The sequence below is a fragment of the Sceloporus occidentalis genome, unplaced genomic scaffold (assembly GCF_023333645.1).
Source record: "Sceloporus occidentalis isolate IW3139 unplaced genomic scaffold, rSceOcc1.0.p SCAF_69, whole genome shotgun sequence".
Taxonomy (NCBI): domain Eukaryota; kingdom Metazoa; phylum Chordata; class Lepidosauria; order Squamata; family Phrynosomatidae; genus Sceloporus; species Sceloporus occidentalis.
In genome coordinates this window covers 5,491,813-5,516,117 of record NW_028317049.1, presented here as the reverse complement: position 1 = coordinate 5,516,117, position 24,305 = coordinate 5,491,813, and the positions used below count along the sequence as shown (strand labels likewise).

Sequence of the window (24,305 nt, the reverse complement as noted above, 5' to 3'; positions counted from 1 at the left end):
GCCGCTCCCATGTCCCTCTCGAAGGGCATTTAAAACATAGCTTCTTGCTTTGAAACAGCAACTACCCATCCAGACAATGAGATGGATCCCGGTATGGTCTTTCTCATTTCATTTTGTTACTGCCCAGTTTCCAATTTCAACACTGCATGGGCGCTCAGCATCCTCCTTCTTAACTGGGTGGTTTTCGGGGTACCCGCCTCAAAGAGAGTTTTTGACCCTCAAAATGTTTTTTGCCTTCTGTAAACCTTGCGGTCTTCAGGTCCGTTGATGCCGTCCACTTCAGCATGGCTTGGTTTGCTTTGGCTTTGTGAAAACAGTCCAGAGGGTTCGCTGACCGCCCCATTTCACAGGAGCCTGCTTAGGACAGCTAATTCATGTTAATGTAAATGCAGACAATCAATGCTTTTAAGGTTTTTTTAGAGTTTCTTCAGCTCACAAGCAAATGGCGTCTGGATTTATTAAAGCGTCTGTATCTCCCAACTGAAAGCACTTGACAGAGTTGGCTCCATTTCACTAAACTTACGCCAAAATTAATCTGCTAAATCTTCTAGGTGCCACACGATTCATGGCTCTGCCATGAAGGATTAACACAGCCACCTACAATCTAGCCATTATTCATCTAATTACTACATTAAATAATCGTTTTAAATGTCAATACAATATATATAGCCACCACACACGCATATACTGGCACCTGTAACCCGTTCAACATCGCCCCACCCTTGTCAGGTTACCATTTCTACCTTTCTCGCGCTCAGAGAGGACAAGGAAAACATTGGCCTAAGGACAGCGGAGGAATTAACCGGAAACTTGGAACGTATGAGGCGACCTGGCTATTCAACGCTGTACTTGAGCTTCTGGGCCTGCCAGCCCCGGAAATGTTTTCAATCTGATTTCCATTCCAACACTTGGCAGGGTGACCTGAGTAACACTTCATTGTAGAAGGGTGTAATATCTCTTTCGTGCGCCTCTGATCTGGAACGGTTCCCTTTACGCTTTCTAACACCTACTTCTCTAAACAGTCAAACAATGCAGGCTTGTCAGAAGAGAGACTCCCACCTATCTAGGTCAAATTTCATCAGAGTTGAATGACGGAGGTTGAGGGAAGAAGATCTGCTGTTACTTCACCTTGAAACTTCAGACCACTGGTCTGGTCCTCTCATTCCCACTCAGACGACTGTGTGCTTTAGGTTTTATCCCCATCAGCTTTTTCAAATTGGATCAGGTTGGCTGAAAATGAAGAATTACTCTTTAGGGGAAGGAGCGTGCTATTTTAAACCAACAGTCTAAGGAGGAATATGATCTTCATTACTTATATATGACCCAGGTCTTGAGCTTTGCAGTCAAGACACAAGTAGGAGATAAACTTGAGCATGGCAGTGCCACCAGACACTCTGAAACAAGATATAGAGGCACATCCAATAACGGCAATGCAAGCAACCCTTCATGGTAAAACCAGCCCTTGCTCCTAACAGCCCAAAGCAAAGCAAGAGCACCGACTCTTTCCCACAAAACTGAGTTAACGCTAGAATTTCCTTTTCAAGTCTCAGGTAGATCTTCAGATCTATTCTGCTTTAGTCAGGCCTCACCTGGAATACTGTGTCCAGTTCTGGGCACCACAATTCAAAAAGGATGTGGATAAATTGGAGAGTCTCCAGAGAAGGACAGCTAAAATGGTGAAGGGCCTGGAAACCATGCCTTATGAGGAGAAACTTAGGGAGCTGGGTACGTTTAGCCTGGAGAAGAGACGTTTAAGAGGTGATACGATAAGCCTGCTTAAGCATTTGTAGGGATGTCATGTTTAGGATGAAGCAAGCTTGTTTTCTGCTGCTCCAGAGAACAGGAGCCAGAGCAATGGATACAAACTACAGGAAAAGAGATTTCACCTCAACATTCGGAGGAACCTCCTGACAGTAAGAGCTGTTTGACAGTGGCACACATTTCCTCAGAGAGAAATGGAGTCTCTGTCCTTGGAGGTCTTTAAACAGAGGCTGGATGGCCATCTGTCAATGGGGATGCTTTGATTGAGAGTTCCTGCATGGCAGAATGGTGTTGGACTGGATGGTCCTTAGGGGAAGCCTCTTCCAACTCTACATTTCTAGATGTCATCCTAAAATAGGACAGGATTTTAGGGAACAAAAGCAGACAGCATTTGGGGATGTGGGAAGGGCGGTGGTGTGTGCGCGTCTGTGCACACACAGGGAGTGACGCTTGCAACTGTGCCTGTGGCGAAGCACTGAAACGGGAAAGAGAGGCAGCTTTCCCAGAAGAGGATGCTAACAGTCAGGACCAGGAGTAGTGTGTGATAACAAACGGCACGAATATACTCACGTATATCACCACTTCAAACCTCAAAGGCTGGTTTCCTTGAAGGGGACCCCTAAAGTGAAGAGGAGGGCAGCCATCTCCGCCTTTTTCCTTTGGGGCGGGAGAGGAAGGAAGGAATGAGGGAGGGAAGAAAGGAGGGAGGGAAGAAAGGGGCACAGACTTCAAGGTCATGATTTTCAATTTTCAAGGGAGAGAGAAAAAGGAGACGCACAGCCGTCCCCACCGCCATCCTTTAAACACGTCCACCGGAGAGGACTAAAAGCTTTTCCCCCCTCCTTGAGGTTTTCGGAGGTGGAAGAGGACAGCCGTTTCTTTAAAGTCCGCTGCGTCCGACACAACAAAAGAGTCTGGGGCCGTCACAAAGGCGAAGAGATGCATTTGCGTTCTGGGCACGGAGCAGAACCCACTTTGCGCGTCTTGTGATGCGTTATCCTTGGCTGGCAGGTACCCAAGACATGGTTCCTTTTAACAAACCCTGCTCAAAAGATAAAAGGCAGAAGTGTGGTATTCCTCTCTCCAGCTCCTGCCACAACTATCAATTTTCTCTCCCTGTCCCTAAATCCGGTCTTTTGTCACCCTCCAAATAATACTGAATTTCTATGACAGTCAGACAGTTGTGTCAAAGAGGAAACCTTTGCCTTTAAACAATATATCCCTCTGCAAGATAGCGAAAGCCAGGTCTAGCGTAGTAATAAGGTTTTAGCCCTAGGTCCAGAACACACTGCAGGGATATATTTTACCTAGGATCTCATAACAGAATAGAATGACTTTTTACCTAGGATCCCAAGACAGAATACAATGATTTGCACCTAGGATCCCGCAATAAAATGACATTATTACCTAGGATCCCACCAAAAAAGCCACCAAAGAAGTACAAACCACACACTTCAAACCCAGCACTTCCTTCCTCTATTATTGCTTTTAAACTCTGATTCGTTTTTCGCCATCCGATCCAGACATTTCCCTCTGCTTCTCTGTATGAGATCAAGATGAAACGGATAGCTTGGATAACAAGATAAATAAATAAATAAGTAATAAAACCTCCATCCCAAATAGGCAATGTCTAGCACTGATTTTTATCTCCCCCCCCAAAAAAAAACAACCCTCCATTAAATTCCCACCTTCCTCCCAAATCTTGCCTTAATGTTATTATATTGCCTTAACGTTGTCTCGGTTTCCCAAACATTGCTTTGGTTTTAATATATTGACTCAATTCCCAAATATTTATTATATTTCCCTTAATTATTTGGAAATGAGCATTGATTTTTAACCCCCCCAAAAACATTTAGTTTTCCATCTTCCTCCCAAACCTTGCCTTAATTTTATTCCACTGCCTTAATTTCCCAAATCTTGCCTTAATTGTAATACATTGCCTTAATATTGCCTTAGTTTCCCAAAGCTTGCCTTAATTTTATTACATTGCCTTAATATATATATATATATATATATATATATATAACTATTAATTATAAATTATTATTATTTTCTTTTCTTATATTTCTCCCAATAAATATAATAAAAGTATATATATGTGTGTGTGTATGTGTATATATATATATATATACACATAATATTATTTTATTTTCTTATATCCCACCTTTCTCCTAATACAATACATTTCTATATATATATATACAAATATATTATCTTATTTTCTTCTATCCTTTCTCCCAATATACATATATAATTATTTTTATTTTCTTATATCCAATCTTTTTCCCAATATATATATATATATATATAATTTTTATTTTATTTTCTTATATCCTACCTTTCTCCCAATATAATTTTATATATATATATATAAATATTATCTTATTTTCTTATATATCCTGTCTTTCTCCCTATATATATATATATATAATTTTTATTTTCTTATATCCAATCTTTCTCCCAATATTTATAACAAAATTTTATATAATTAATATTATCTTATTTTCTTCTATCCTGTCTTTCTCCCAATATATATATATTATATATATATCTGTATGTATATATATATATATAATTTTTATTTTATTTTCTTATATCCCACCTTTCTCCCAATATAATTATATATATATATAAATTAATATTATCTTATTTTCTTATAAATCCTCCTTCTCCCAATATATATATATATATAATTTTTATTTTCGTATATCGCACCTAACTCTCAATATATATAATTATATATATATGCGTGTATTTTATATGTATATGTAAGTGTGTGTATATATATATATATATATTTAATTACTAATAACTAATTATTATTTCTTGCCCATCTCAGACTAGCGTTGCTCTCAAGCCACTCCTCCCTCAAATCTCGCCCTTCCTCAGCAAAACATTTGTTGTTTTGAAGCTTTGTTGTTGTTTGTTTTTTTAAATGGACATTAGGATGAATAAGAATTAAAACCGAAAGCCCGCCGCCCGCCCTCACCGCCGCGGTGGGAGATGTGCCTGCATCGGAAGCGGTGCCGCTTGGGACGGTGCAGCAAGGCCGGGTATTTCAGCAGCACCGCCGAGGTGAGGAGGTAGCCGCCCAGCGTGGAGAGGAGGTACAAGGCGGCCGACATAGCGGCGGCTCAGACGGGAGAGGAGCCGTTACTTCTCTCCCGAAGTGAGCCCTCTGAGCTCCTCAGAGCGAATGAGGAGAAAGTGGAGGACGCGCCCTCAAGCACAGCCTAAGCCACGCCCATTCCTCCACTGCGCAGGCGCCATGCTCACCCTCCACGCTGATTGGTTGCGGGCAAGTGGAGAAGCCGGGACGAGAAGGCCCCGCCTATTCCTATACTGCGCAGGCGCCACGGCTCGAAAGCCTAATTGGCTGAGGGGAGAATGGAGGCGGGGCTGTGCCCCAAAAGGGGGCGGTTGAAACAAAGAAAGGATGGCGGGAGGGGCCTCTGGGATGACGGTTGATGTGACGTCACAAGGGTGGTCCCCAAACTATGCTCTTGAAGGGATTTTGGACTTCAACTCCCAGAAGCCGAGGCTATTGGCCAACATGGCTGAGGCTTCTGGGAGATGAAGTCCAAAATCTCATTCACACACACACACACACACACACACACATAATATATATATTATATATATGGCTTATTTCTGCAGTTCTTGGAAGTCTCTCATCCATGGGTCACCAAAAGTCAAATGACAGCCATTAACAACTTTCTCATTGCATTTCATGAGGCAAACTTGAGGCAGCACAAGTTGTCCCACTCTTTTTTGCCTGGAGTTGTGAGGTAAAACTGAACAACAAACAGGCGCTTATTTCGTCCTGATTTGAGAAGCAGAATGGAAATAACATCCATTCTTCCTGCCCTTTCTTTTATTTTATTTTGTGAGGTAAAATTTACTTTTATGAGGTAAAATTTAGCAACTACTGTTTCGCCTGCAGAATCATGACGATGGACACCATTCCTCAACCTTCTATGAAACAACAAATAGCCAGTGGTTTGAGCATTGGACTAGGACTCTGGAGACCAGGGTTCAAGTCCCAGCATGGGTATGGAAATCCATTGGTCAAGTCACACTCTCTCAGCCTCAGAGGACGGCAATGGCAAACCCTCTCTGAATAAATCTTGCCAAGAAAATAGGTTCGCCATAAGTCAGAACCAACACGAAGTCACACAACAACAACCAATATTAACTTCTACAAAGTCTACAAAGTTAAAAATGCTTAGTTGTTTTCTTTTTAACATCAAAAAGAAAGCAGATTTCCATGGCATCTCAAAAAATGTGGAGGGCCGGCGCGGTGGTACATATATGTCTATAAACAGTCAATCTTCTTTATCCATGGATTTTTTTATCCACGGATTCAAACATCCATGGCTTGAAAATCTTCCAAAAAGGTGTAAATTCCAAATAGCAAAGCTTGATTTTTCCTTTTTTATATAAGGGACACACCATTTTGCTATGCCATTGTATTTAATGGGACTTGAGCATCCGCCGATTTTGGTATCCATGGAGGGTTCTGGAACCAAACCTCAGCGGATAACAAGGTCCCTCTGTATCTATACAGCTATATTTTGTTTTAACTCAAATTATAAGCTGCTTTGGGTTCCATATTGGGAGAAAGGCTGGACACAAGTTCAATAAACCCATTAATGTTTGGTCCATTTCTGCCCTGCACTTTTTGTCATTGCAGAACTGGGCAAACCAGCAAATGACAAACCATGGTTCCGGGTGTAGATGTTAGCAAGCCAGGGTTTAAACAAGTTAGGATTCATAAGGCAACAGTTAACTATGGATTACCATTGTGGTTTGTGATAGGTTATGAAACTATGATTTGTCTACAGCAGTGGTTCCCAAACTGTGCTTTTGAAGGGATTTTTGGACTATTGGCCAATATGGCTGAGGCTTCTGGGAGCTGAAGTCCAAATCTCTTAAAGAGCATAATTTGGGGTTTAGAGAGATGAATAGTAAGTTACACAGTAGTACGACAAAATCCAACAAACTATATCCTGGCTTATGGTTACACATGATGCCAACCATATTGCAAACACAGGCGTCACAGCTAATATCCTTAACAGAAGCATTCCTGATGGCAGGTATATATACAAGATATACTGGACTATTGTATACCATTAATATGCAACAGTTCTGTTTTAACAACAGAGAAGCTCACATTTTATTTCTCCTTTCTTCATTTTCAATCCACAGATCTTCGCAGCACAGAACTTAATTGGCATTGGTACAAAACATAACCACCGTTCCAGTCTCTTGGATAGGATCTGGCACACAGACATTGTCTCAGTAAGTTGTACAAAGTTTTTGTTTTTAAAGCGTATATTGGCTTTAAAAAAAAATCAAAACAGTGATTGCTGTCAAAACTCCAGCTCTTACTAATCAAAATGCATTATTCAGATCATGGTTTGCGGGAAGGAGAAGGGAAGAGGGTAAAGTATTTCTGTGCCAATTCAAGTGGCCAAGACCGGTAAGTCCTACTGTATTACAGCCTTGAGTATTCCTCGCATCAGCTTGTAACTCATCAGTTGCTGGTTCTCTTTCGGAGGGAAGCAAGGCCCACGTTCTGTCACATAGGCATAAGGAAATCGGAGGACCCACAGTCCATCGGGCGGAAGGGTTATTTCTTGTTTCTCAGGATAAAAAACAGGGCAAGGAGGTGGCCCCGGCTGGACCTAAGAGAGAAATAGGGTTGGAAAGAAAAAACGGGTTAGAGTATCATAAGAAGAAATGAAGAACGTCAATTCAAATCCCTGCTCACCTACAAATGCTCAGTGGATGACCCTAAGTCAATTGCTACTTGTCAGTTGTTGCAAGGACAAAATGAAGCAAGAAACCAATGGGCCCCGTTGACTTGTACATATTGGACTGCAACGCTCATAATCCCTACTCAGCAAAGCCTATGGTTGATAGGAAATGCAGTCCAACAGCATCTGGAAGCCACAGCTTTCAACCCCTGACTTACATCTTCTTGAGCTCCTTGGAGAGGAACTGGTATATAAATGTAAGGAGTAAATTTAGAGGAGGCTCAGCACTGTCTTGCAGCTTGCAAACTGCAAGCAAAGAGCTGTCATTCTTCAAGAAAATTCCATTCCCATAACCAATCATTGTTCACTATAACACCATTTAATGTTTCTTTTTTTGTAACAGCACCCCCATCCTTACCTGTGGTGTAAGTATGATCTGGAGAGGAGCATCAGGAACAACCACAAAGAGCCTCATTAGTTGAGCATAGTGCGGCTTCAGCCCTCGTCCGGGATTTGATGACAGGATGTACAGGGGCATGTCAGAATTGAGCGCTTTGATGGCCGATTCCTTTGGCCCTCCTCCCATCACCTTCATGACCTTCTCAGGCCCTGAACACATGAACCTCCGGCCGCGGGCGTCCTCGTACTCAAACCCCACAAAGGCGCGAGCCACGTCGTCCCGCCGCCTCCCTCTTCCCATGACAACCGCGCTCCTTTTCCCTGGGACGGCCTTGTTAGGAGCCGGCCAGGAATTCGTATCCAGGTCCCCTTCCTCTTCAGTACGTGTCCGGATGACAATATCCCAAGGCATTAAGTAGTTTGTCCCTAGGATGAAGCCCTGCTGGTCTAAGCCAGAGTGGAAGTTGTACGCTTTGGCTGGACCGAGTTTCACCAGGGACCAGCTGGAAAATTTGGGCAGGAGGCCCTTGGGGCAATTTGAATTAAGCATCCCAGGCAGATACTCAACCGTAGAGGCCTGGCGGTCTACCAGGCTTGGCCTCTTCTCCCCTTTAGGTTCGGCCGCCTGCCCATGAGTCTCTGTATTGTTCCCTCCGCCTTGCGGATCGGCAGGGTAGGTCCCCAAACTATCTGTGGACTGACCCAGACTAAGAGCTAAGCTTAGGCTGGTGCTCTCCCCCTGAGTCTGTGGCTCCTTTTCCTTCATTTTTTCTACTTCCCCTTCAGGAGGGCTAGCGGACACTTCATTTTTGGCTGGCGCTGGATCCGGAGTACTTGGCTGAAATATGGGGAAGTTGATGTGGTCCAGTTTCCCACAACATTTCTCTTCGAGGAGCTACCAAGAGAAGGGAGGGAAATAAGCGTTAGGATTAATGCCTGCAGACCATGAAATTTCAATTCAGTCAACCGAGAACAGAGCGCTGGACAACTGCCCCCATGCTCCAACCATGCTTGAGAAGAAAGAAAATGTATGGATCTATAGCTCTGAAACCCTGAAACGGTATGGGCAGGGGATAACCTACAAAGCCCTATACGCTTCAGGTCCGGAAAGACCCAATCTCCATATATGACCCTGCTTGGATTTCAAAATCACAAATCTCTCAGCCCTACCACCGTCTCACATTCATTTGGTGGGAACACAAGAGGCTCCTTGGTGTCTTCTCCCAGGTTTTGGAATTTCCTCCATAAGGAGGGTAGTAAGGCATCCTCCTTGGTATCATTCTGCCAGCAAGGGAAAACTTTTCTGTTTCTGTTTTAGAAATGGACCATCGGGGCTTTTTCCGGGGTGTTCTGCTGAATTTTACTTTTTGCCTTTGAATGGATCTGTTCTAAAGGGTTTTCATTCCAGGTATCGTTTGACTGTATTTTAATAACAACCTTTAATAGGTTTTATCTCTCTTTTTGTGACTGTTTTCAACTGCGTGAGTTGTAACTCTCCTTGTGTGCCAATACTGGAAAAAGGATACGAACGAACAAATGAATGAGTAATAACGTCCCTCATTTAGTGAACAATGCCATTCTTACTTTCAGCACCATTCACTGAATTCCACACCGAAACCCTGAGAACTCTGGATTGTGTTTATGACTCCCGTTCCAACGGACAACGCTGGAGATGTTGGAAGCTACCACATCTAGTACTTTTTACAGGTATCTATTTTCAATCATTTCAATAAATCTGCTTCACTTTCATAGTCTCCATTTGGGAGCCACATTCTAACTGAGAACAGGGCTGTTTGTTTGCTTTGGCTTTTTTAATTTAACGTGTGAAACAGAGAGAGAAAGCCAGTGACTGACTGACTGCCTAAAAGCAAACTGTACCAATGCAAAGTTAGCAGCCAAGAAGTCTCTCTCCACACACACTTAACTTTTCCCCCCCACTCTAACTTATCTAAGGATAAGGAGAAAATGTATATATCAGCTTGAATTCTTTGTGGTAAAGGCAGGATATTATATGAAAAGTCCCACATGTATATGCACACAAAACCCATTAGAAATATCCCCTCTTCCTGCTCATGTGACACTCAAATAATTCAGTTTTTCCATAAAATGACCATTCAGTTTACAAACGCTTAGACAGGTATATTTCTTAGCATGTGACTGCCTCCCAATATGAGCCAGATGAGCTCCCAATATGAGCTCTGGTCCTCCAGATGTTTTTGACTTCATCTCCCAGATTCCCTCATCATTGGCCATGCTGGCAAAGGCGTCTGGGTGCTGAAGTCCAAAACAGCTGGAGGATCAAAGGTTGAGAACTTCTGAGCTAGACTCAAAGTATGTATAGTTGCCCCTCCACATTTGCGGCTTTGATTATTCAGTTTTGATAAGTGTGTTCTCTCTAGGAATCTCTAGCTCCTCCAGCGCAACTCTGCCAGAAAGTGACCATAGAGTTGTGCTGGAAAACCTAGCGGTTCCTAGAGAAAACACTTCTCTAGGCATTTGTAGGTCCTCCAGCATGACTCTAGGATCAACCTCTGGCAAATGCACTGGAGAACCCAAAGATGCCTAGAGAGGCGTTCTCTTAGGTAAAATAGTGTTTTCTTACTTTCACAGGTATCCTTCATCCCTAACCCCAGCAAATGTGGAGGGACCACTGTATCAGATTTTAATGTCTGAAAGAATTGAGACCTGGCTGTCTTAATCCAGTTAGAGCATAGTATAGCTAGGGGAAGTAAAAAAGGGACTACCTGATAGAAGTCGTAATTTGCCGCTTTGATATCAAAAGGATCATCCCGAGGCGCTTGTTTCCTTCCACAGTTGCAGGCACCAGTGGAGCGAGCCCGGCTGTTGTGATACAACACCGGTGGGTTCCGATCGGGCTCAGGTTTCTCTCCTACAAAGAAAGGCACAAATGAAAAAAAGACACTCTGAAATAAAATGATTGAGAAGCTAAACCCAAAGTTCAAATGCCACAGAGCACAATACCCTGAGAATTTCAAGTCTCCTCCTTTACTCTCCACTTGCAAAATGACTATCTAGTTCTAGGTGAGAATGTGGCAATGTTCTCACAAAACCTAACTGACATTCTGGATGTGATGCCAGCCCTTTTTATGCAGGATGGCTTTAGCGGTCATTTTTTTCCTTACAGGTTAATATTATCATTGCTTTAAATATTTTTAAACTCGTTTTTTGGTGTTCTTACTGACTTTGAGAACCCAGTGCAGTGTAGTAGTTTGGGTATTCAACTAGGACTCTGGAAGACCATGTTTTAAATGTGCAGTTGGTTGTGGAAACCCATTGGGTGACCTAAGGCAAGTCACACTCTCTCATCCTCGAGGAAGGCCATGACAAACCATCTCTGAACAAATCTTGCCAAGAAAAGACCATACTCTGTCAGCCTTATGTTGAAAACAACTCGAAAGCTCAAAACAACCATCACCACATTACTGTGAAGAATTCAAAGATATAGCCGTGTTAGTCTGTAGACTGAGTATGTAGAGAGACCTTGTGGCACCTTTGAGACTAACTAAAGAAAGAAGTTGGCAGCATGAGCTTTCCTAGACTTAAGTCTGCTTCTTCAGATGCATTTATCTGAGGAATGCATCATCTACGAAAGCTCATGCTGCCCACTTCTTTCTTTAGTTAGTCTCAAAGATGCTACAAGGTCTCTCTACATTATTGTGAAAGACAATGTGGACTAGAAACTTGCAAGAGATTTTCAAAGCCTTTCCATTCCTGTTTCTTGTGATCTGGCACAGCTATTTTCCAACCCTTTGCCAAAAAAAGACTACACTTTTCCATCTTATCCCGAGGTGCTTCTCCATCTTATGTTTAACGAAGACTGTTGTTGTTGTGTCCCTTCAAGTCATTTCTGACTTATGGCAACCCTAAGGCAAAGCTATCAGGTTTTCTTGGCACATTTCTTCTGAGGGGTTTTTGCCATTGCCATCCTCTGATGCTGAGAGAGTGTGACTTGCCCATCAGTGGGTTTACATGGCCGAGTGGGAATTTGAATCCTGGTCTCCAAAGCCATAGTCCAATGCTCAAACCACTGTGCCAGCGTTTCCCAAACTTTAGTCCACCAAATATTTTAAGACTTCACCTCCTAGAATTCCTGACCACTGGCGAAGGTGGCTAAAGCATCTGGAGGACCAGAGTTTGGGAACACTTAATGAAGGCCCTTATGTATATCTATAAAATTGGAAGAGGAGTAAATAACTCTGCTTTCCAAGCTTCCAAACTTCTGAATTTACCTGATTTGGGCAGCAAGTGAAACTTATGCACGCAGTGCTGATCCGTCAGGCTCCGCTCTTCGCACAGTTGGTGCCCATTGCTCCAGAACTTGTAGCAATCCTCGTGCAACTGGAGGGCGTACTTGTGGAAAGCTGGACCCCGGGCATGCTGGCTGTAGACCCGCAAGGCCTGGGCCAGCTGGTTCTTGTGGACGGTCATGGTGTAGTTGTGTGGCAGGTTGGACTGGTAGGCGCTGTGGGCCATGGGGAGGGCTTTCTGGCAGCGGTTCTCCGAGAACTTGGTGTCGATGTCGAGGTAGCCTTCCAGGACTTTGATGCTGCCCATGATCTTGGAGGTCAGCTCCCCGGTGAGGGACGATGCGTCACTGTCCTTGCCTTCGATAGTCACTTCATACAACTTGAGGGCCGTGGCTACCCACTTCTGGTAGGTGGGCAACTCAAAGTGGGACGGCTGGGGGTTCCTCCCCACGCTGTCGTCAAAACCCTTCTTGCCCAGGACCAGCTCCACGTGCTGGAAGAGAAACTCCTTCAAGGTGCAATCCACCAGTTGCCCAGAGGAGCTGCTACTACTGCTGCTCTCGACGTGGAACGACAACTGCTGCCTCCCATGGCGCATCAGCTGGTACCTCCTCGGCCCGGCCAAGGCGGGCGCCATGGTGGACTCGGCCTCGCGGGTGGTGCAGTTGCTCCTCAGCTGGTCCAGCAGCATGGCGATGGGGTCATCCCCATCTTGGGCCCCTCCGGTGACGATGTAGACGAAGGCTTGGTTAGCAGGGACGGTGAAGAGGCAGTTGATGCTCTGGTTGGTCAGCACCCGGCTCTTGCGAAAGATGCGGTAGATCTGGTCCTCCAAGGCGTGCTGGAGGCGCCGCTTCGGCGAATGCTTCTTTGGGGGCGGCTTCTCCAAATGCCCGCAGAGCTCCTGTCCTCGCCCTGGAGGCGGCTCCACTTTGAGGGCCCCGTTGAGCTGGAAGAGGAAGAGGAGCCGGGGCGGGCAAGGGCGGCAGTTGAGCTTCCAGTCCTTGCCGACGGGGCAATCCTTGATGGCGGCCTTCAAGGAGGGCAGCACCTTCTGCCGCAAGCCGTCCAAGGCCCGGAAGACCCGGTCGTAGGTGATGTCGAAGGAGCAGGTGGGGTGGACCATGAGGAGGACGTGGCAGACGGAGAAGAGGTAGAGGAGGCTGAGGCAGTGGAGCTTCTCCTGGTGCTTCCAGAACTCATGGGCCTCTGCGTGGGGCAGCGAGGAAGATGAAACTCCTTGCGACGGGTGGCCCCCTAAGCCACTCCCGGGACCCCGGGCCTCCGCCATGGCCTCCAGGTCTTTGCAAGCTTGGAGTAGCTGGCGGCTGTCGCAAATGGAGGTGAGCACCAGGTACAGGACTTTGCAGTCCTGGCTGTAGTAGGCTTGGAGGAGGTTGTAGTCGCCTTGTGAGGACGCGACGGAGAAGGACGAGGAGGAAGAAGAGGAGGAGGAGGACGACGAAGAGTGGGATTCGCACCCAGGATCCCCATTGGCGTCGCCAAGCGTTGCCTTGACCTGGGTGTCCCTCTGGAAGAGAGGGAACACCTGCCTGTCGCAGACTGTGTTGACCAGGGCCGACTTCTCGGAGCAGAGCTGCAAGGCGGTCTTGCCGAAAACGCCCACCACGCAGACCTCCTCCTCTTCCCCCGGAGTAGCTACTCCAAGGTTACTACCACCCCCAGGGCTGGGGCTGGCCAAGGAGGAAGGAGGCGGTGCAGCAGTGTTCGGGGCCGCATTGGTGGTGGCCCCTGCGCCAGCCAGGAGCAAGTCATGCAATGCCACAGGGCCTTGCACTGCAGTGGACCCAACCATCCTCAATACCTTTTGCAGCAGCAGCAGCAAGAGTCCCAGGCTGGAGGAAAAGAAGGGCTGGGGAAAGTGCGCACGCGCGGGGAAAGGAAGCCCTTCAGTACACTCAGTCGCCGGCGTCGCAGCAGCATTGGCCAATCAGCTCCCGCGACAGCGCCAGGAGGAAAAGGAGGAGACGCTTCCTCTCATCCTCGCACCCACAGAGCTAGGAAAAGAATAGAGAGCACCATTCGAGTCCGGAGGTAGAACTTCCGGGTTCCTTAAACTTGACTTCCATTTTAGTCATAAAATTATAGAATAATAGAATAATTCCTCGTTTGCTGTTCTAGTCATATTCCCATTAAAGCTCACTGGGTGCACCTTGGGCAAGTCACACTCTCTCAGCCTCAGAGGAAGGCAATGGCAAACCTCCACTGAACACCTTATTGTTCTATTTATTTATTGTTTTATTTACCTTAGGGTCCCCATCAGTTGGAAATGGCTTGAAAACACACCACAATAACAAAAGGACAAGCTATCCTGGGGCTTCCTTGGCAAGATTGGTTCAGAGGACGTTTGCCATGGCTTTCCCCCTGAAGCTGAGAGAGTGTGACTTGGCCAAAGGTCTCCTAGTGGGTTTCAGTGGCCCAAATGGTCTTTAGATTTGTAATTGCCTGTATAGGAGACAGCATAGTGTAGTGGCTTGAGTGCTGGGTGGGTCACACTGTCTCAGCCTCAGAGGACTTCCTTTGAACAAAGTTGCCATAAGTTGGAAATGACTTGTTGACACATAACAGCAGCAACAACAATGAGAGAAAAGGATTCAATGATATAGCCGTGTTAGTCTGTAAGATCAGTATGTAGAGAGATCTTGTAGCCCCTTTGAGACTCACTGACATAAAGAAGTTGGTAGCATGAGCTTTTCTAGACTTCAGTCTATTTTCTCATATTATTATTATTATTATTATTATTCAAAGATATAGCCATGTTAGTCTGTAGGATCAGTATGTAGAGGGATCTGTAGCCTCTTTGAGACTCACTAAAGGAAAGAAGTTGGCAACATGAGCTTTCCTAGACTAAACTCTACCTCCTCAGATGCATTTGTTTAGAGGGGTATAGAAATGTACTTGCTATTGCTATCTGTTTAGATGGGGGTTGCCATGGCCTTCCCCTGAGGCTGAGAGTATGTGACTTGCCCAAGTGGGTTTCATGGCTGAGCTGGGAATCCTGGTCTCCATTCAAAACCACTACGCCAAGCTGGCTCTCACAGAAGTCAAAATGGTTGTTGTGTGCTTTCGAGTCAATACCGTCTTATGGCAGCCCTAAGGTAAACCTATCATGGGGGTTTCTTGGCAGGTTTCTTCAGAGGGGGTTTACCATTGCCATCCTCTGAGGCTGAGAGTGTGTGACTGTGGGTTTCCATGGCTGGGACAGGATTCGAACCCCGGTCTCCCAGTGTCCTAGTCCAACCCCCAAACTATCATACCACCAAAATACCTGGGGAGCACCAGGTTGGAGAAGGGCGCCTAAACATCTTACAAAATTCAAAAGCCACATGCTTTTAGGATACGATTAGGAATCTGCTAATCTGGCATTAGCATTGTATTAGCCCTCTTGTCTTGAGCTAGATCTTCCTTTTCAAACAGACACAAGACCAAGCAAATGGGCAGAATATGACATTCAGTTTAATAAAAACTGATTACCAATCAATGCCGTTTTACAACAATTGCACGGTTTTGTATCGGCATTTGGTTCAAGATAGTGCCACAAGCAGATAACAAGAGTAAGTGTTTTCAAGGGTGGAAAACAGACACAGACGCGGTTAGGTTTTCATGAATAAAACGGCATTAAAATGAGTTGAGGGTAAAAACCACAAAGTGTAAACATGTAATATTTTAACAGCAGCATAAACAGTAATAATAGTTGTTTTTTTAAAGCAAGCGAGTGTTGTTTTGCTTAGTTTATGGAGTGTATTGGCTCTTACACAGTTGCTTTTAGCTTGGTGTAAACATGCCTAAAAATTTCTTCTATTTGTATTTTATATTATATTATATTTGGTAAGCTGCTTTGAGCAACTTTTTTATGGACTGCAACTTTCAATATATTCTATACAGTGACTCTGGTGGCTGTTGGATTCTGGAAGTTGAAATCCCCCCAAAAGTAATGGTTCCAAGCTTTGATTTTGTGTTAGATAACCGTACTGCACTTTCTCCAACTCCATAGCTATCTGTTTTACTCACTGGAGGAGCCAGTACAAACAGGGAAGGAATAGCTCAGAATGACTGCCATTCTTCCATGCCTTCAAAAATACTGTTTTGTCCAATGTACAAATATTGCTCAAAATATTTAAAAACAACAACCATGTTTTGTTTTTTAAAAGAGGGAGATTAAAATTCAGTTAAAATGCAATGCTTCAGGGCCCAAACAAGCACCGTTAAACAAGGTGTGAGAGGCCAATTCCCCATAAGGGAACATGAGGATGGAGAACTTTCAGCCACCCAGATGTTGGCCTACAACTTGCAGCAGGTCCAATGGTCACAGAGATCATGGGAACAGTATAGAGGGCTTCGAGTTCCATGCTCTGATTCTCATAACCTCTAACATTATGGCTGGGGATGATTAATGTTTCAGTCCAGTGTAGTCCAATGAGTCACAGCTTCCCCACCTGTGCTTTGACACAGTGCTCCCCAATGTCTAGATATTCTCAACCACAACAAGAATAGCTGACTAGCACCTTCTGGGAGTTGTAGTCCAATACACTTGAATAGCGTCAGGTCGGCCAAGAGTGCTTTAAAGGGTCGGGGAGGGGGGGGAGTCCGTTCTTCCAAAGATTGTTGGATCCTCCCCAACAGTTATGCAACTGAAGGTTGCTGGGAGTTGCCAAGAGTGGCCAACAGCCGCTCTTCCCAATGCTGCTTTAGAGGGTTTCCAAGCTCATTTCCCCTTTCCAGCCATACACTTTCTCATGAACAAATTCCTTCCGTAACAGTAGTGTCCAGCAGAAGACAGAGGAGGGCCACGGTGGGCTTCGTATCACAAGATGTTGTGCTAGCTTTGCTCTTCGAAGCTGCCTCCCGTAGGTAATCGTGCCGGAGAAGGGCTCTTTGGGTGAGCCAACTACGGAGAAAGAAAAAGAGCATCAGTTTCTGAGAGGTATTTGCTCTTAGCATTCCTCCTCTGGGTGATGCTGCCCCACTGCAGACACCACTCCAGTCCACTTTTCTATGTGGGATGAGTGGGACCAGCCATCCTCTTCTGCTTTGCCTTATACAGCACATCCCTTGGGCCAGCCCTGGACAAAAAAAGACATTATTTGTGCATTTCAAAGTATGATTTCCTATTTGTAGGATGGAGCAAACTTTCATACTTCTGGAGAGGATCTAGAGCCAGGGATGTCGTACATCCAAGTCCCCCGTCAGCATCCATTTTCTAGATGGCCTTACCTGAAACTTGCGCCGAAGAGCCTGGGTCATGATGGGTGTCAGCCCTGTGCCAGTCTCAGCATTCTCTTTGTTAGTTAATGGTGTTCCACCTGGGCTCCTGCGAGGGGCAAAGAAGACAAAAGGTACCCATTAGGAATCTTAGATCGCTCATTTTCTATTTAATTAAAATGGTTTCAGGCAAAGAGACAGAACCCCTCCTACTGCTTCCCACTTATGTTCAGAAAGGAGAAAGCGGGCAGATGTTACCTCTTAATAGCAACCTTTTTCAGGTGTTTTCGGAAGTCTAAGGCACTTCGGCTGGGAGTGCTGGAAGGAGAGAGCCAAGATTCAAGTTAAAGCCAACACTTACTTATACAATTCCACTCCATCAAAAGCATCTGAGGAAATACACCAAAGTCTGCGAAAGCTCCTGCTGCCAACTTCTTTCTTTCAGTGAGTCTCAAAGGTGCTACAAGATCTCTCCACATACTGATTCTACAGACTAACACGGCTATGTCTTTGAATTTTACCTATACAGTGTTATATTTTGACCACCTTCACATTGGTAATTGATAAATTAATCTGATTGTTTAAAACTGTACATGGTGATGCTCAGATGATGCTATCCAACGCAAAGAGACCTGAGTGAAATCTGTGAACCCGAACGTTACACATTGTATATACTGATAAAAAAAGAAGGCTGGGTTCATGCTGTGCATGAACTAGTACAAGATCTCCAGTAGCAGAAAGGTCCTTACATTAAATTATTAGTGACGCGGACAAGTGGCTGTGGGGCTTTGGATTTCAGGCTGATGCTCTGTAAATCCGAGACCGTAACTAACGCCTTGCGCTGCTCAAATGGCGATCTTTTCTGCAATTTAAAAGAAAAGAAAAATATTGTGACTGTGGCATATATTTTAAACTAGTGTGAATTTCATATTTTTAGACCTCTGGTGGGGACATTAGGCTTTGGGGTCTAATCTGGGCTTCCTCAGATGGCCACATCCTTTTCGCCATCATTGGGTGCCAGCTTCTGTACAGCTTTCCCACTCATTCTAGTGGGTTAAGATGCTTTCTGAGGCTTACCTAGTGGCAGTAAGAGCTCTAAACTAATATATTTCGTGGGTTTTTTAATGGTCCCACACCTTTTGCATTTGGTTTCACCCACCGCTGGAAGTGGCCCCCAAACACTTCTTGGGGCTGCATCGGCACTGCCGAAATAATGCAATTTGACGCCCCTTTAACTGCCATGGCTCAATGCTATGAAATGTTGGGATTTGTAATTTGGTGAGGCATCAGAGCTCTCTGAGAGGGAAGGTTAAATTCCTCACTACAGATCCCCTAATTCCAAAGCCATGGCAGATAAAGCTGTGTCAAACTGCATTACTTCTGCAGTGTGGATGCAGCCTGGAACACCAAATGCAGCTCACAAACCTCCCCTCCAGAATTACCTTCTCAATTCCATTGCCATTTTGCGTTTTCTTTAGTTTTACATTCAGGAGATCCTGGAGCGTTATTTGCATGGGCACATCTTTTGGCAATGAAGCTGCCTGAATGCGAGAGGGGAAATGGATAGAAGAAGAAGAAAATTCACAATGCACAGCTTTCTCAACAATTGGAAAACATTTAGTCCTAGTGTCCTTCACTTCATAATAAAGCTTTGCAAAACTACAGCGCTTCTGGAGATCAGTAATACAGGACTTAGCGATGGCTGTGAATTTAGATCAGACCTTTCACACGTTCTTTTTGGACTACAGCTCCCACTGGCTATGCTGGCCTTAAGCATTATTTATTTATTTATTTATTTATTTATTTATTTATTTTATTTATAGACCGCTATTCCGCAATGATCATAGTTGGTGACAATACAAATACAAGGTGACAATTAAAGGAGGGAGAAGTCTTGTCCTTCAGGCAGTCCCTGATGTTGCTGGGTCTGCCTGATCGCTCCCTCTGAGGCCAAGATTAAATTAAATTAAAGCAATGTCAAACTGCATTATTTCCATAGTGCAGATGCAGCTTAAGACACGAAATCCTGACGGAAGGGTATTTATTACATTCCTTATTCCTTTACTTTACAGATAGCCAGCAGTAACCAACCTGTGGCTTTTGCGTGATTTCAACATGGCTTGCCAGCCCATTCCTCTTACTGACTGTGCCTCCCCACAACTACAATAAGAAACAGATGCAGGTAGGAAATATGTAAGCTATTATTATTAACCTTTATTTATAGAGCGCTGTAAGGTTTGCACTACTCCTAGGACCGAGAGATTCCTAGAGAGAACATATTAATGAAATCCACAAATAATCAAACCTGCAAAAGTCAAAGCCGCAAGTGTGGAGGGCCAACTGTAATGTGCAATGCAATGAGCTGCTGTCAAATACTGCAACGACGGGCAAGAGAAAAGTTACTTCTCAAACCTCATAAGGGATAATGATAGTTTAGATCAGTGGTCCCTGAACTGCGCTCTTTAAGGGATTTTGGACTTCAGCTCCCAGAATCCCAAACTACTGGCCAACATGGCTGAGGTTTCTGGGAGCTGAAGTCCAAAACCTCTTAAAGGGCACAGTTTGAGGACCCCTGGGTTAGATGATAAGAACAGTTTAGTTGTGTGTGTGTGTTTGTGTAGCGTTCCCCATCCTGGCGCTTTGAAATTGCACATATGAGTAGCAGGGGAAGCAGCTGAGAACACAACTTGGCCAGTTTCTTTTTACAATTAATTCATTCCCATGTGTTCGGGGGAAAGAGGAATACTCTTGGCACTAACTATTCCGGTTTACATTACCTGTGTCTTGGTACCTCCAGTCTTTTTGAAGCAAAGAGGTGCTTGTGGTAGTGGAGGCGGAGGGAGAGGTGGAGGAGGAGGCGGTGGTGGTGGCGGCGGCGGAGGCGCAGGTGGCACTGGCACTTGTGAAGGCAGAGATACCGGGCCTTGACAGTCAAGCTGCGCATGCACAGGAGAAGCCAAAAACAGACTCCCCGAGTTTTGGCAAGAGGTAGCTGCAGCAGTTCCATTCTGTTAAGTGGAAGAGAAAAGGTGAAGAGGGTGAAATCAAAGCATATGGGAGAAATATCAGCAGGAGGCAGCTCATCTTCAACTTGGAAGCTGTAGAGCTTGGAAAAGTTCCCGTTTTGGACTGTGGTCCCAGAATCCCTAGTCACCATGGCTGCAGAAACTGTTTCAAGCTCTGCTGGGAGAACGTCACAGAATCATAGCGTTGGAAGAGATACCAAGGGTCATCCAGTCCAACCCCATTCTGCCATGCAGGAAATCTCAATCAAAGCATACCCGACAGATAGCCATTCAGCCTCAAGGAAGGAGACTCCACTACACTCCAAGGGAGTTTGTTCCACTGTCAAACAGGTCTTACTATCAGGAAGTCCCTCCTAATGTTGAGGTGGAATCTCTTTTCCTGTAACTTGCATCCATTGCTCTGGGTCCTAGTCTCTGGAGCAGCAGAAAACAAGCTTGCTCCCTCCTCAATATGACACCCCTTCAAATATTTAAACAGGGCTATCATATCATCTCTTAACCTTCACTGTCTAAACATGGAACTTTCTCAAGTGCTTTTCCAAGAACAGGATGCTGGCTTACTCTTGGAACTCAGAGAGGCAGATCTTCATTGCATTATGAAGCCACTTTGAGAACCTGGTTTTTGGGAAGTGGTGGGATATAAATGAATAAATACAGGAGCTGGCATGTGTGATGCTTTAAGCATTGGACCTCAACTACAACTCTGGAGATAAAGGAAAATACAGGGGGGGAAAACTTTCCTATTTTTTATCAGTGGCTTAAAGAGTTGTTGGAAAGTAAATTGCTGAATAAAAGTAGAGATGAAGTAGAGATGGAGAACAAATAGAGATGAAGTAGAGATGGGGACAGTTGGGAACGTTAGGGCTTACATAATAATACAACTTACGGAGTTCCCGCATCTCAGTTTAAAAAATAACAAACCAACGACTTCTCCAGGAGATTCTCTTCTTGAAGGGGGAAAAGGCACACTCCTCCACACCTTGTTATATATACTCCTTTAACCATTTCATATAAAACCATAGCTGCAGAGATCGAAGTGTGGAAACATGGCCTCTGAATCCTCTGGAGGCACCAATATCTCATATCTCGCATCAAGCTTTGTAAAACGCAACTGACCTGAACCAATGACCGGAGCCTTGAAAATTCAGTTTCCAACTTCTCTAACCGCTCCCTGAGTGCGTTCAGCTCCTGCCGAGACGCGGGAGATGGAAAAGCTGAGCTTTTTATGACGTGGAAGATCTGGGAGAACAAAAATGGAAGGAGAGAAAGAGATAGAGAGATTTCTTTTTCCTACACAGTGAAGCACAACATAACACAGGAAGAAGCTAGTTTTGCAGCGACAAGAGTCAGACTGTCCCCAAGTAAAATGTTTCTCAGACTTCACTGAATGTGGATCTGAACTATCATCCAGCCTCAGAGGGAGCGAAAGGCAAGCCCAGCTCCATCAAGCCTAGTCTAAAGAAGGCGGCCATGGTCCAGAGAGAACCACTGGATTTATTCCCCTTCCTCACCGCCATTCCCTTCTCCTTATGTCTCATGTCTTCTTAGATTGTAAACCTGAGGGCAGGGAAATGTATTTATTATCTGTAAGCTGCTCCGAGAGCCTTTGTGGCGGAAGAGCGAGGTATAAATACAGCAAATAAATCAATACATTTAGAATGACCATCTTTTATGATGCTTTGATTACCTTATTGGACCGTGCTGTTGCTGGTGGTACATAAATATATCTCGTTAAACGCTTACCTCGACAATAACTTTCTGGCACCAGGAACAGAAAGATGTCACGGTGGTCAGCAAAGGTTTCACTGTGTCTCTTACGCTCAGCACGGCCGAAAACCAGGAGGGAAAGGGTCTACTCTGAATACAGGGTACAACTGGGGGCCTGAAGAAGAAGAAAAATGCCAGACTGAAAATCTCTGATGATATTCTTGACACAGAGCTTCTAAATTATAAACATGTGTGTGTGTGTGTGTGTGTACATATATGTTTATATTATATGTGTGTGTGTGTGTGTGTATACACTTGTCCCTCCATATTCACTAGGGTTAGGGGCACAAGACCCCTGTGAATATGGAATAAACGCAAATAACAACGCCACGTTTTTACCTGAGAGGACACCTTTTGAGGAATCTCTAGGTCCTCTAATGCAACTCTGGCCAACGTCCGACAGACACTGACCATAGAACTGCACTGGAGAAGTTACAAAGGCCTAGAAGAGGATTCTCTCTACGGATCTCTAGGTCCTCCAGTGCAATTCTGTGGCCAACGTCCAACAGACACTGACCATAGAACTGCACTAAAGAAGCTACAAATGTCTTGTAGAGTATCCTCTCTAGGAATCTCTAGGTCCTCCGGTGCAACTCTGTGGCCAGTGTCCGACAGACACTGACCATAGAACTGCACAGAGAAGCTACAAATGCCTAGTAGAGTGTTCTCTCTAGGTCCTCCAGGACAACTTTGTGGTCAACATCCGTCAGACACTGACCATAGAACTGCACCAGAGGAGCTACAAATGTCTTGTAGAGTATCCTCTCTAGGAATCTCTAGGCCCTCCAGTGCAACTCTGTAGTCAACGTCCGACAGACACTGACCATAGAACTGCACTGGAGGAGTTACAAAGGCTTAGTAGAGTATTCTCTCCAAGAACCTCTAGGTCTTTCGGTGCAACTCTGTGGTTAACGTCCGACAGACACTGACCATAGAACTGCGTCAGAGGAGCTACAAATACCTAGTAGATTATTCTCTCTAGGAATCTCTAGGTCCTTCAGTGCAACTTTTAGTTAAAGTTGACCATAGAGTTGCACTGGAGGAGGACCTAGATATTCCTAGAGAGAACATATGAATGAAATCCATGAATAATCAAATCCGCAAATATCAAAGCCACAAATACGGAGTGATGAGTGTATATATAATTGCATAGCCTCCAAGTGCCCTGACTTGGTAGAGAGAGTCCCAGTTAATTTGGGGAATTGTACTTTGTTGTGGCACCAGAGCTCTCTTTCAGAGAAGAGGCTAAATGTCTGGCAAGAGCATTGAACCATGGCAATTAAAGCCATGCCAAACTGGTTTATTTCTGCAGTGCAGATGCAACAGGAAACCGAGAGAGAGGATCCCAAGTACTTACTTTGGAGGGAGAGGACTTGTCTGCTGAGTTTGAATGACCCCTTTCCTCCTTCTCCTCAGATATTTTGCCCTGGCTCTTCTCAGCTTATGTTGCCATTGCTTATCTTTGGCCATTTTGTTCCCCCAAATGCTCAGGTTAGGTTACAGCTATATTGAAATTATCTGCCTGAAGTCCTGCTTGGAGAAGAAGAAGAATTCAAAAAAAGAGCTTCTAAATATCGATAGGCTCAATAATAGCTTACAAAACTACAAATCCCAGAATTCCACAGCATGGAGGTATATGTCAAACCACATTAATTCAGCAGTGCAGATGCAGCCAGCACCAAAGGGATGATGACCCCTCCCAAACTGTATGGACTACAACTCCCATGATCCACATAAAAAGGAGCTGGGCAGTGGATGATGGTGGTTGCAGTAGTCAATACCCCCCAAAGCCTTCGCAAATCAATGGGGAATGAGCCTCCCTTACCTTCTCCAAAATCAGCATCCTCTTTGACAATTCAAACTGGTTCCTGCATCCTCTTGGGCCAATCAGAGCGCAGCACTCATGCGTCTGCGTTCCAGCGAAAGGAAAAAAAAACTAAGGGGGCCTACCATTGGATGGAATGCCGGATGCAGGAGCCAATCAGATTCAAACGTTGGAGGGCGAGCGACCAATGGGAGGCGAGTATTAGGGGAAAGGCGGACTTTGGAGTAAAAAAAACCAGAAGAAGAGCAAACGACCAATAAGGAGCCGCTCGTTTGAA

At 44.8% G+C, this 24,305-nt stretch overlaps 3 protein-coding genes and 1 long non-coding RNA gene across 7 annotated transcripts in view; 1 reads left to right on the top strand and 3 right to left on the bottom strand.

Annotated features, from left to right (window-relative positions):
* The window catches only part of GDPD1 (glycerophosphodiester phosphodiesterase domain containing 1), a 22,721-nt gene extending 15,498 nt beyond the window's left edge, over positions 1-7,223 (bottom strand). Inside the window, exon 1 of one of the 3 annotated variants that reach the window (XM_089494072.1) lies at positions 6,935-7,223. In XM_089494072.1, the coding sequence (XP_089350198.1) occupies positions 6,935-7,055 (121 nt within the window). In that variant the 5' untranslated portion in view covers positions 7,056-7,223. Of the gene's footprint in view, positions 1-3,214; positions 3,368-4,750; positions 4,918-6,934 lie in introns of those variants that run through there. The other 2 variants (XM_089494070.1, XM_089494073.1) reach the window with 2 other exon arrangements.
* LOC149286455 (uncharacterized) lies at positions 5,558-19,586 on the top strand. Its single transcript, XR_016277600.1, has 4 exons — positions 5,558-5,903; positions 6,970-7,062; positions 9,510-9,626; positions 19,483-19,586. It is a non-coding gene; the product is annotated as an uncharacterized LOC149286455 (long non-coding RNA).
* Positions 7,242-14,044, bottom strand: SMG8 (SMG8 nonsense mediated mRNA decay factor). Its single transcript, XM_089494062.1, has 4 exons — positions 12,170-14,044; positions 10,664-10,809; positions 7,939-8,814; positions 7,242-7,448 (listed from the first exon to the last, which is right to left on the bottom strand). The coding sequence occupies exons 1-4, from the start codon at positions 14,001-14,003 to the stop codon at positions 7,251-7,253; spliced, it is 3,054 nt and encodes a 1,017-aa protein (XP_089350188.1). The 5' UTR covers positions 14,004-14,044; the 3' UTR covers positions 7,242-7,250.
* Positions 16,812-24,305, bottom strand: PRR11 (proline rich 11). 2 transcript variants are annotated; one of them, XM_089494069.1, is made up of 10 exons: positions 24,029-24,305; positions 23,561-23,736; positions 22,180-22,318; positions 21,553-21,675; positions 20,188-20,418; positions 18,853-18,951; positions 18,160-18,272; positions 17,669-17,728; positions 17,423-17,519; positions 16,812-17,096 (listed from the first exon to the last, which is right to left on the bottom strand). In XM_089494069.1, exons 2-10 carry the CDS (start codon positions 23,671-23,673, stop codon positions 17,028-17,030), a joined length of 1,044 nt encoding a protein of 347 aa, XP_089350195.1. In that variant the 5' UTR covers positions 23,674-23,736; positions 24,029-24,305; the 3' UTR covers positions 16,812-17,027. The 2 variants fall into 2 exon arrangements, with proteins under 2 accessions (XP_089350195.1, XP_089350194.1); XM_089494068.1 differs by having other exon boundaries at positions 23,561-23,733.

Excerpts from the sequence above, each read along its gene's own strand:
- SMG8 (XM_089494062.1), bottom strand. The coding sequence starts at position 14,003 with ATGGTTGGGTCCACTGCAGTGCAAGGCCCTGTGGCATTGCATGACTTG. Across the intron at positions 10,810-12,169 it reads TCACTTGCTGCCCAAATCAG|GAGAGAAACCTGAGCCCGAT; the intron begins GTAAATTCAGAA and ends CTTTCTTTGTAG. Across the intron at positions 7,449-7,938 it reads AGATCATACTTACACCACAG|GTCCAGCCGGGGCCACCTCC; the intron begins GTAAGGATGGGG and ends TTTCTCTCTTAG.
- PRR11 (XM_089494069.1), bottom strand. The coding sequence starts at position 23,673 with ATGGCCAAAGATAAGCAATGGCAACATAAGCTGAGAAGAGCCAGGGCA. Across the intron at positions 20,419-21,552 it reads GGCTCCGGTCATTGGTTCAG|AATGGAACTGCTGCAGCTAC; the intron begins GTCAGTTGCGTT and ends TCCACTTAACAG. Across the intron at positions 17,097-17,422 it reads CTCTTCGGCGCAAGTTTCAG|TTGGCTCACCCAAAGAGCCC; the intron begins GTAAGGCCATCT and ends CTTTCTCCGTAG.